General features: G+C 37.5%; 1 protein-coding gene across 1 annotated transcript in view; it reads right to left on the bottom strand.

Annotated features, from left to right (window-relative positions):
• sema4f (sema domain, immunoglobulin domain (Ig), transmembrane domain (TM) and short cytoplasmic domain, (semaphorin) 4F) overlaps positions 1 to 11,624 on the bottom strand; it is a 59,997-nt gene extending 48,373 nt beyond the window's left edge. The window contains exon 1 of the mRNA XM_019077161.2: positions 10,873 to 11,624. Within this exon, the coding sequence (XP_018932706.2) occupies positions 10,873 to 10,984 (112 nt within the window). The 5' untranslated portion in view covers positions 10,985 to 11,624. The remainder of the gene's footprint in view (positions 1 to 10,872) is intronic.
• Between the last annotated feature and the right edge of the window lie 750 nt (positions 11,625 to 12,374).

The raw sequence follows: 12,374 nt of genomic DNA, 5'->3' as shown, positions 1-12,374 counted from the left end.
CACACACACACACCGACACACACACACACACACACACACACACACATCTCATTTAACAGCAGAATAGCAGGGAAAAAAATTATCAACAGTGCACTGACTTCCCAGTTAGTGTCCTTGGACAAAACAATAGCACACATCTGACAGCACAAACATAGTTGAGATAAACGCATTAACCACGGACCAACATCTGACCTCTCTCTCTTTTTCTGTCTCTCTCTCTTCTTCTATCGGGCCTCATTCTCTCTCAGTATGTCTTGAATTTCACCTTCAAATGCCATTGCTATAGTGTGTGTGTGAGGGAGTCATAAAGGCATAAATAAACTCTTCAGGGCTACTATATTGTTTTGTATATAGCACACACACCCTTTAATCACTAAGAAATATTTATGCACGTCACACATACAGGTAGACAGGCTTCATATGATCAAAAATCTGGTTTTCATATGGTCTTTCAACTTTAATCCTGAGAGTGAAAATAACTTTCATGCACACTCATGCATCATCATACATGTAGATGGAAAATCTGTGTAAGGAGCCCGGGGACAGTTGTCATACTTTTCACCCCAGTAAATATTTATAAGAGTAAGTTTATTTTTGACAGTAAATTTCTGCATAGACACAGACATTTAAGTACAAATAGGTATTTAAAATAAAGTAAACATTTCTGTTATTATTAAGGACAAAAGATACAATTTATTGAACAAGTGTCAACTTTTTTCCTCACTCTATAAGGATACGTTCACCAATTTTTAACCAGCTTTGTATTTTTTACAATGTTGGTTGTATATGAAAATACACAACGTATACTCAGATATTTCTGTTCATTTGTCACAAAAAAATTCTGTGTAATTTCATGTCATCTTTGGACCTCTTTATGACTTTGGACATTTTCAGGGATTTTGTTTAAACAGCTTTTTCTTTTTTCTTTTTTTAATTTTGTATCCCCAGTCAGATTGACAGAAGGGTGGCAACAAAATCAAGTTTGGTTGTGAAATTATGGGTGTTGGATATTTTGGTAAAAGGGAACGCCACACCCCTTTGTTCAACGCATGTGTCCAAAAGCACACTTTTGACTCAGAATATTCCTATAGATACTGATATATAGACATATTGCCGCAGTTTCATTCGACAGCCTCCCCTGTTTGAAAGTTGTGTGGCATTAAGTATTCTTCTACTAATTAAAAAAATCTTTTAAATCTTTAATGTAAATTGTTGCTTGTTTGTTCCTTTTCAAACATGTGGGTCAGACGTAAACAAACAGAACATTAATTTTTCAAGTAAACAAGCTGTGCCATATTTTAGAGGCTATATTTATAACACACAAACAAACAAGCACAGAAACAAATCTCAGCTGACTGTCATCAGGCATGGTTGCCTGGTACCTCTGGACATGAGCTCTTACGTCTTATACTGAGAGCCCTCAAGACTAATGAGAGAGAGAGAATGATGTAAACCACAACCGCATGTGTCCACTATCACAGCCTTTGAAACTGTACATGTAAAACAAACACAATTGTCTGCATTCAGTCATTTGGAGCAGCTCAAGCTCAAACACTATATATGGTCAAAACTCTATAGAAAAAAAAAAACATGCTTTAGTGGCTAAAATAAAACTACCCTATTTAAAATGTTTGACTAAATGTCATAACAGAAGATACAGTCAAAATTTCACCTGGTTTATTTCAGACTTTCCTTGCTGTACATCTTCGGAGTGACATCATCACTCACTGTTTATACAGCAATGCTGAGCTTTATAGAGTCTAAACCACACATGCTTCTAGACACTCACTATACGTATATCTGTAAGCTGATCTGCTATATATTTATAAATTCATGTGATCGACCTCTGTCTCTTGTGTGTATATGGTGTGTTCTGGTTACATTCCATTAGCATGTGGTTTAAATGTTTATTGAACGAATGTTACTTTGTGTGGGTTAATGTCCTAGAATTGCGATGAGGTCATTGAGGAGAGTCACCTACTTTATTAATATTTTACATATATTTTAGATATCAATTTGACTTATTAGAGACTCCTAAATATTCAAATATTTTACAATGAGTACTGCACTGATAGAGGACAACTTTTTTTGAATACAGTAAATTTGTTAGTTTGCTCTGATACTGTATAATAGGTGAAAAACAATATGTGACAAGAGTTGTATGTCCCAAAAAACACCCTTTTTACCCTGTCAAAATCAGCTGATTTCAGAAAGCTGTTTTAGTCCATGTTCCTTAAAATGCTAATGAGCTCTGCTATCCCCGCCCCTCTCCCTCCAAGGGGTGATGCACAGACTGTAAACCTCAGCCACGAAACTTGGTAACTAGCACATTATCCCATCGTGGGAGGGGCCTGTGCAGAACTATGTCATTCTGACAGGAATCTCAGAACAGCCTGATTTGAGAAAAAAACATTGGGTGGATTTTTATCATTGACCACTTTAACAGTCACAAATTGCTCTTCAAATGTAGCAACTACTCAGTATGCAATTTTTGGCCAAAATGTTATCAACTTCCTGTTGTACAAGAATATGCTGAATGCATTTCCTGTCATCAAAAGGCAGGAGGAGATGTGAGAGAGAGTGAGTTGTGTATAACTTATCTCCTGTGAACAAATGCTTTTGAATGCTTAATGCATTTAAATATCTATAGTAATGATTTTACTGGATTAACAAACTATAAATTACAGACTCAAGCTTCTGTTACACAAATTTAATGCTCACTCAATGACAAACCAGTGAGCACAGAGCATCTGACCAAAAACTGAACCTGTGAAGCGCCATGTTAGTTTTCTGTAAAGGACAGACAAACACAGGTTGTAGGAAATGTGTAACAAGTGGTTTATAGCGAGTCACTCACGGTTCAGTAATTTAATAGACAAGCTGAAGTTCCAATGAATCAGTAAGAGCATTCAACTGAAGCCAGGACACTAATGCATTATTTAGTGACCTACATGTTGACTAAAATATTTGACTGATAGACATGTGCACATTAATGCAGAATGGCAGACACACCCACACAAACCAACTGAATTTTATTTAATTTTTTTGTTTTCATTTCCTCTCCCCTCCCATCCAAACTGACAGAGTGATTAAAATCAAAAGTACCCTCACCCACAACAACAAAGATTGAAAAAGTATTAACTGTCACTTTTGATCAATTTGCTAAATAATAGTGCTAAAGAAAATCAGCAAAACCCTAAACTTTTGAATGGTAGTGTAGTACTAAGTAAAAACAGTAAAACTAAAATACATTAATTAAGGTAGATGAAAAATAAATATACAAATAAATATTTTTCTTAAATAAATTGTAAGAAATTAAATGCAGAAAAAAAATACTACTATTATTGTATTTTGATATTTTTCACATTTTACAGTAATTCACATTAATGAGAATGAGATGGTTTTGCATTACGGTAAAGAGAATTTTTATTGTATCATTTTCATAAAAACAGTGTCACAATGCAAAAATACAAACAGGCGTTCTTTTCTTTTCTGCAAAATATCATTTCTTATTCTAAATTTTGGATTTGGGGTGAAACATGTTCTTGACAGGTTTTGTGGTATTCACATATTCACATTTTTTGGGCAAAGATTGTGTTTCACACTGAGACGGACCTCTCTAATGCAATCCTATTAGTAGCTAATACACAAAACCGAACCTCTGTTAAAGCCTCATCTGGTGACACTCTCTTTCCTCTTCGTTACACTTTTCTGCCTTTTCCCTCCATTCTGTTCTTTCTCTCTGTTCTTTAACTCCAGTCACTCTCATCATATCACAAAGCTTTTTGAGCCTGGTTAATATTTTCCCTCAGTAAAGTCAAAGTATGAGATCAAAGGCTGTGTGTGCTTTTAGAGTTTCATCCTCTTTCTATGCATCTCTCGATCGTGCCCGACTCAGGATCCCTTTTACGTTGCAAAAACACAACACTTGAATTACCATAATGGAACAAGGCAATAATGATTTTCTACCATGCTGCTTTTACCAAAACCAGAGGAGCAGCCGCACAAGCACCAGAGGGAGGAGAGAGAAAGCAGGAAACACACACACTCTGCTTCCTGCAACACTCTTTCCTTGCCCCGCTTGGCTTCATTCCAAATCATTTCAATTTGTGAAAGAATCTCTCCAGAGAGACATGCATCAAAATCATTTCTTTGTCTGAGGTAGATTTCTGCTAGCTCGAAAGAGATACTTCAACCTTTTAGTTTGATGAGAGAGTGAAAGAGAGAGGGGAGGGGGGTGGCATCTGTTGCACAGCCATCCGAAACATATGCAAAAAATTATTTTGCATCTTTTTCCCATTTCCCTTTTATATTACAGCCACCGCACAAGCTGAGGCTGCGTCTGGACTTCCCAGCATCCACTTCTCCCCATATGACCACCATTTAGTGGTTTTCTTTGCACACTGATCAGATCTCAGGCTCAGGGTCAAAAGGGCTGAACCTAGATCAGCATAAACAGGCAACCTTCAATGAGACCAGTCAGGAAAAACCTCCATTTGACAACTTAACCTTCTTCAGTATTTCACAAGCCATCCTGTTTTAATTACCACCTCCAGTGGCCAATTACAGGGCAGCAATAAAGAAAGGGTTGAAAGCGAGAAGGGACCTAACAAGGCATGGGTTTTACATCCTCCACCTTCACCTCCACAGAACAATCAGTGATTTCCATTAGTCAGGCCTTTTCTGATTGAGACGGGGAGGTGTTTGTGTGTATGTGTGTGTGCATGCATGTAGGGAGAACTCTAGTCTTCCTTTGTTCTCTCAAGGCTGCATCCTGCCATTAAGGGTTTGAATGGGTTTCCTTGCTGGCACAGTCATGCTTGGAGCAGACCCCGAAAACAACACCGCCAACCAACCACAAACAAGCAGAATGAGAGACAGAACCTATGATACAGCAAGTGTGTGCGCAAAGAGAGAGAACGTTTATACTTAAATTAAATTACATTAAATTAAATTTACCTTGAAGGTTACAGTTTTAAAAATAAAATGTGAGTGATGCTTGGTCCCTAGGTGGTCCCTCACTCAGTGTAAAGGACTGTTCACACCAAAAACAACAACAATAAAGATATATTTCTAAAAAAAAATTCTCAATATTAAAGGCACAGAGAAACAAATCATTGGAATCACTTTCAGAATTTTTTTTCCAGCTGCTGAACAATAAAAAACACTGATAACCAATCAGAATCAATCCTGCTATAACGAGCTCGAGAATTTAAAGCAGCAGACACATGTCCGCTTAGAATAAGCAGATGATATCGTCCACTGGTGTAGATGAATGCAATGTAAGTTTTCTGTTTGTTAACATTTTCATCAAATTCAATTCAGACTGTAAACCTGGGAAAAATATTAATCGCCGTAAGAATGTAGATTCAGCAGCAGCATGCAGCACCACTAAAAAAAGCAGTGCAGGAAGTACTGGCATAATATGCATTTTTACCTACTAGCCCTAGTGATAGCACACTTCTCTCCAACACAGTTCCTGTCTATAGTAGAAATGGGAGGGATGAAGATGGCAAAGTCTAATGGGTTTCGAAAAATCACTTTCCCTAAGAGTAGTGAGTGTATGACTAAATAAAGAATGGTGGTAAAAAAAAAGTAACGGTATGCCAGAGAGTGCATCAAACAAACTAAAAGCAAGGGTCGACATCCTGAACTAACTCAATATTATCTAAGAACAGATCAATGCACACATATTCCTTGAACTGTGTCATCATGTCCCATCTTTCTCTCAGATCAATACTTTCCAATCAGCGCAGAGCTCAGCAGCTCTAGCACCCACAGCACCTCCATCAATCATGATGGCTTATCACATATTCATAAGCTGAGTCACTGGCCAATGAAAGCAGGTAATTAAATGTGTTTCCTCTGAGAGATATACACTACTATTCAAAAGTTCAGTAAGGGGTCAGTAAGAGTTTTTTATTATTATTTATTTAATCAAGCAAGGATGCATTAAATTGATTAAAAGTGTCAGTATAGACATTTAGAATGATTTCTTACTGTTTTCAACATTGATAGTGTTCTTGAGCACCGAATTACCATATATGAATGATTTCTGAAGGACCAAATGACACTGAACATAGAAGTAATGGCAGCTAAAAATCACACACAAATAAATTACATTTTAAAACACATTAAAATAGAAAACTGTTATTTTATATATATATATATTTCACAATATTTTATATTTTCCGTTTTTGCTATATTTTTTCAGCTTGGATGAGCATAAAAGGCTTTAAAAAAAACTTTCAGATCCCTAAGTTTTGAACGGCATGCTTTAAGTGCTAGTTATTGTCCACAGAGACTTTAACACCAGGCTGCCACACACAAAAACGTACTACACTTTTGTACCAGACAGATCCAGGCTGAGGAAAACAGATAGACACTCATTAAAATAAGCACATGAAACATTTAATGAGACACAGAGAGCTGTTTCCTACCACCCTGCAGTGTGAGTTTTATTGAGGGTGCAGCAGTCTTTTACTCAGCTCTTCTAGCAAGGGTTGCCACAGTAGGGACCATTGTTTTGGTATTATTATTATCATGATAATATTGTATGGTCATGTGACCTTTGATCACCTGGAGGTAGGCCTATAAAGACTGGTACATCAGTGTTGTTCATTTGTCTGATGAAGAGCCTGTGTGCTCGAAACGTCACATTCGCTATGCAACAGTTTTTTTAAAATATATAATTTTTGATACTTTTGGAGCTTTGGTGTTGCCGACTTTACATTTAAAAAACATTTTCACTTGTTTCTTAGTCAAGCACCCAGTTGATGTGCCTGCTCTTTGTCACAGTAGGGACCATCACACCTCCCCCAGCGGGAGCACACACCACCACAGAAACAGGTCGTTACATTTCCAGGTGTGGCACACAGAAGCTCAAAGGTCTGTTAATATAAACACCCAGTAGCTGCATTATTGCATTGCCTTTGGCTGCTGAAATCAGTTATTACTCTGGAACAGTTTGAACAACTTTAATATAAGCTATAAAGAATTAAGAAATAATGTCACCTGACCTGTGCTGCAGCATAATACAGAGCAGACAAATGACCTCAAAAGATGGTAACTGTGATTTTGCCAAGCAGGACATGTTCTTTTAATTGGCTGATAGCAATGTTGTTCTAGGACCAACAAGGACTTATATTCAGTACCATGTCCTACTTGGCGAAATCCTGGTAAGCTTGAAGGAGTCTGTGAGCACTGAACACATACCGATGAGTCAGGACACTGCATTACAGTCCATTCATCCTCTACTGGGGACAGTTGTCTGGGTGTGTGTGCCAGAAAACAGAGGGTGACAGAAACATCTGTCATTGTAATTCTGATATATCAGGACACAGGATCTACTCCGAGCCTCCTGCAACACAAAACGCTTTTGTTCCAGAAAGTTAATCTCATTGTTAAGCTTGAGCACTAATGGATTGGAAGTACTAGGGTATATGATGGCGTGAGTCTTATGGGTGTGAGCCTTTGTGTAGGATGTGTGCGTCATACATTTTAGTAAAAGGCACTGGAGCTACAGTATGACAAAAATGAGCAAACTTTCAAATGGCTTTCACTGTCATAATTATATTTGTTTAAATATGTATTTAGGAGTTATTTAGCTCGCATTAGCATCACTGTACGTTGTGTACTTTAAGTAGCGATACCACAATTAGACGCCGCACTTATTTAACGAAGACCACAGAAGTGGGATTCGAATTACTAACGACTCGTTTCAGCTGCACAGACTGGATTCTTTATTTTGGGAGACAAACTTTATTTATCATGCACTTTCAGCTTTACAACTTTGCAGATCGTTTACATTCACAAACAGCTACATTACACACTGCATGAAAGGCAATATTGGAAATGGCATAATAGGGGCACTTTAAAGTAAGATAAAGATCAATATCGAAAAATCTGAAAATTCAAATTTCAAGCAGTGAGATTCCGAATTAAGTCATGTTTTTATATAACGAAAGACTAAAAACTTATAACGCTTTATAGATGGAAAATCTGGATACGTTTCTGAGAAGAGATGTGCAAAAAACACAACACAAGGCACGCCTTCAAATGTGCCTCCACACCATTTTACCATCATTACAAATGACTTCAGGTCAAGCAAACAGACGGCAATCATAGACTGACATGCCATTTTGGCTCTCTCAGTGACAGATTTATCCTCCTTATCTGAGAGTCAGTTGGGACAAGGTTGTGGATTTGTGTTGTCTTGGCTGAAATTGTCTGGGTTGTTAGGTAATTGTCTGACCATTAATTAGTTCATAAAGTCATTTTATAACATGGATTTAATAAACTGAGAAGAAACTGGGAGTTAAAGTATAAGAAATAAACAAGAAAGCTTAAGTAAAGGTCATATCCCTAAACAGACACACAACCTATACAAAAAGGAAGCATGACCTCTGACATTTGACCCAAGCTGTCTGCCACACTGGTCTTACCCTCCAACGCCCAGAAGGACCTTCATTAGACCTTGGGTACTGTCAGCCTGTTTTGCTGTTTTTATAATATTAAATTTACATGAATATACATTTGAAATAAAGATAATCTAATCAACACTGCACTTTAAAGTGTTTCTAAAGACATGAAATTAAATCAGAGGCATTCCCAAGACAGCCCCTTCTCAGACAGCTATAAAACATTAACATCAGCAAAACAGATCATATAAACTGTGCACCTTGTGTCACAGAAAATATTTGGTTTATTTATGCAGGACTGAGCAAAAGGTCAAGAATTTGGCAAAATGCTAGACACAAAAACTGCACTTTACATCCTCCCATTTCAAATTCTTAACACAAAGTTAAATTGTTATACCATGAAAATTAATACAGCTCTCATCAGTCTGCTTACGTTAGCTATGACATTTAATACAGAAAGCCCATTGCCTCTTTGTTAGGAATGCAGCACAAAACGTCTATGAGGCTTTCTGCTGATGCACAGGAGACCATATAACGCTGTAGGAGTGAGCTGTGTGAAGAATGCAAAAGTCATGACCATGTGTAGGTGGAAGTGAAATATCTGAATCCAAGGAACAAGATTCACCTCATTAAACCTGTCTACTTTTACATTCCTTTATTTATTACCACTGTTTCTCAATGTTTCCTACTGCATTCCATTTTATATTTCAAACTACATTTGTTCTGATGTTTGTTTAGAGGCTCTTTGAGACATGAAGCCAACATGAATATGCTCATTCCACATCACCAAACAACCAGCCCTGAATTTTAAAATGGAAATCCTGAATTCTACAAATTGTCCATCATTGTCATGCTTTACAATGCCACATTAATGTGTGAAATGGTGACCATTGTGTTTCAGCTCCTAATCATTTTCATGTGAGCAGTCTTAGAAAAAACACTATTCGAGATTACCCATACGAGCCAATGATTTTTCTTCAAACACTCAGGCAGTGAAGCCAGACGCACACGGACTACACTAAAGTATAACACATTTTGAAAATCACAGGAATAAAGCTAAGTATTATTATCATGGCCTCCCATATCACTCTCTACAGCAGCCAAACAAATAAGAGACTGCAGTCTGCTAACATAAAAATGTTCTCATTGCTGGTCACATGGTACAATACATTTCATACAACAGTGCTTTTATTGCATTAAAACTGTTTTCACAGCATTCCTGACCAGAGTGTTGCGATGTGAGGATATTCAGTGAGATTGATCTGGCAGAAATAACTGAAACCCTTCATACATAGAACACTTAAATGAGATTGATCTGGCAGAAATAACTTTGGACAGAAAATGCTTAATGCAAAAAGCACTTCTACAGTGGTACTGAGAGTTTAAAATGTACCAGTGAGTGGACAACAGTATCTAAACAGTGCACAGATGAGGAGGGATGATCCAGGTGCTGTAGTGTTTTTAAGTACATTTTCTTCTGTCCTTCCTTCAGAGTGGCATTTCACATAATTTCAGCACCAGCTTGCTTATGGAAAGTGCAAATCACTGTCTAGTATGCATTATGCAGTCTGCCCCAAACTGTCAACTGCTGTTTCACGGTGGTCTGCATATAAATCTACAAGTCTGACTACCTGCACATGGAGCGAACTATACTGCTGAGAAAGTGACAGAGTCTCTGCGAAATAAGGTAAACACGAGAGTAAACACATCATTCACATTTACAAATCCAGAAAAACAAAGTTGGAGGAAACAGACTGCCCCCAGGTATGTTGAAACACACACACATTTATATATACATGTATTTCTCCTTTGAAATAAGGCAAACACGACATTTTATTAAACAGTTTCTTGACAGATATAGGAACATACTAATCGCTGTAATATATAATGTATTCACTGATAAAATTGCATATTTCGTTTATAATGTACACCTGTTAAAGTCATAGCTATAGCTATTTATTGCAATACGTGCGTGGTAGGCTACTTCTGCATACTGTATAGTGTTATTGTCTGGCTGCACACGGTATCAAGTATCTATCTATCTATCTATCTATCTATCTATCATACCTGAATCATAAAGTAGCCTATAGGACGAAGGAAAAGTACATAGAAACACTAAAGAGAATGTTTATGATTACACCAAACACCAAACAAAAACAATACAGAACTGACAACTTCCACGAACCAAACCTGTCACGTGTTTTAATCCTATGGTGATCAGAAAGTGCGCGCACAGGTTGTCACCTGCCTCCCGCCTATAGATTTTTCGCTGTTTCGAAAAATGCAAAAGTTCACACACCAAAAGTGTCAAAAAACACTTTATTTCTTGTTTGACTTTTTAAAACCGATTTTATTTGAGTAATGCTACTCTGTGTTTCTAACATTTCAGTGTGAGGTGTCATTCTAATAGGCTAGCTATCATTTTGTCTTTCATCGTTTGAGCCGAACTCACCTCCATAGCTGTTAGCAGTCGCGCTCCAGGACGAGATCGTTGAACACAGCAACACACTTGCAACAAACAGACCGGTAACTGACTTCATGTTCCGACAATCCCAACCGCTCATCTACAAGTTCGGAGACAGTCCTTTATTTCCAGTCTCAGCTCCAGGTCATCATAGCAAAAATGTTGTAGATTTGGCCACGCAGATTTTAAGGGGATTCAATAGTTAAGATATGAAATATCGATACTTATATCTGCTAAATTAATTTAAAGTCAGCATATTCTTGTATTCGACAATAGAACAGAAATTCAGAACGTCCTCGGTGTTCTCTTTCTTTGAGTCTCGAAATATTCTCAAGCGCAATTCAGCGCATCCCACAATATGGGTAGAAACAAAATCTGCTTGCTTCCGAGCAAACGTTAAACTTTCCCGAAGTTGATTTCAATGTGTAATACATTCGCTGTCAGAAGCTTAAAGCAGAAGACGCGCTTGTAGCTTGCCGTTTAAATCCTCCAGCCCTTGCTGAACACAAATTCAATTGTCCCGTTTGACCATCCGATATTCCTGTCCGAGTAGATGATATCTGAATATGTCCAGTGTGAGATTTCAAAAACATATACAACAGAAAGCCAAATGTACAAGCCTAAGAAAGAAAACCAAAAGCGTGAATTCGCTTTCCAGCCGCCTGAATAACCTCTAATAGGCAACAGAGGCTTCAGTCAAGTCCTAGGCTAGCGTGCCCCGCCCCGTGGCCTACGTCACAACAGGTAAAGCGTCTTGAGTTCAAAGGAATTGTGAGGAGTTTCACGCTTCTGTTTCCTTTTCTAATTCCTTTGAACAAGTCTAGCTACTGTAATGACTATTTCAGTACTTTGAGGCAAAAATACTTTGAAAAAGACAGATGGCATGAAGCCTACTGCCCTCAGCAGTCTGTTGTCAAATGATGATCATTTCAGATTTCAACAACTATAACAAATCAGAAATACATGGAATTATTGCATGCATGTAATTAAAAAAAATGTTATCAACTATATATTGAATAGCAATATTAAACAAAAGTGATAACATCATTTGTAAATTCATTATAAAATAGCCTACCATTGATTCACTGAAGAGAAAATCTTTTGTTTGGGAATCGGATTACACTGATAGGCTAAAATAGAACCTGTTCTGAAGAACCGATTCTCGTCCACCCGATCAAGATCATATATTAGGCTACCAAGCTCAGTACTAATGATAGGCTAATGATAGTCATCAATTTTCCAGATTTTATTTTATTCAAATATTTGGAAATTAAAATATAAACCTGTCCCAGATAGTGATATGGCAGGAGGAGCTGTCAAAAACTATATTTATATTATTAATAATTAATATATGTCGTTGTTGCGACGGCAACGTGAAGCATGAGAAGGGCATAGAGGGAGTGCTTTGATAAATCCACTCTTATTCCCGACAAAAGCACGGGGGAGGGCGGATTTGCGCAGGCCACGACCCGCTGTCCATCTGCCTCTCT

This window comes from Cyprinus carpio, chromosome B7 (genome assembly GCF_018340385.1).
Source record: "Cyprinus carpio isolate SPL01 chromosome B7, ASM1834038v1, whole genome shotgun sequence".
NCBI classification, from domain to species: domain Eukaryota; kingdom Metazoa; phylum Chordata; class Actinopteri; order Cypriniformes; family Cyprinidae; genus Cyprinus; species Cyprinus carpio.
This window is presented reverse-complemented; position numbering and strand designations above follow the sequence as displayed.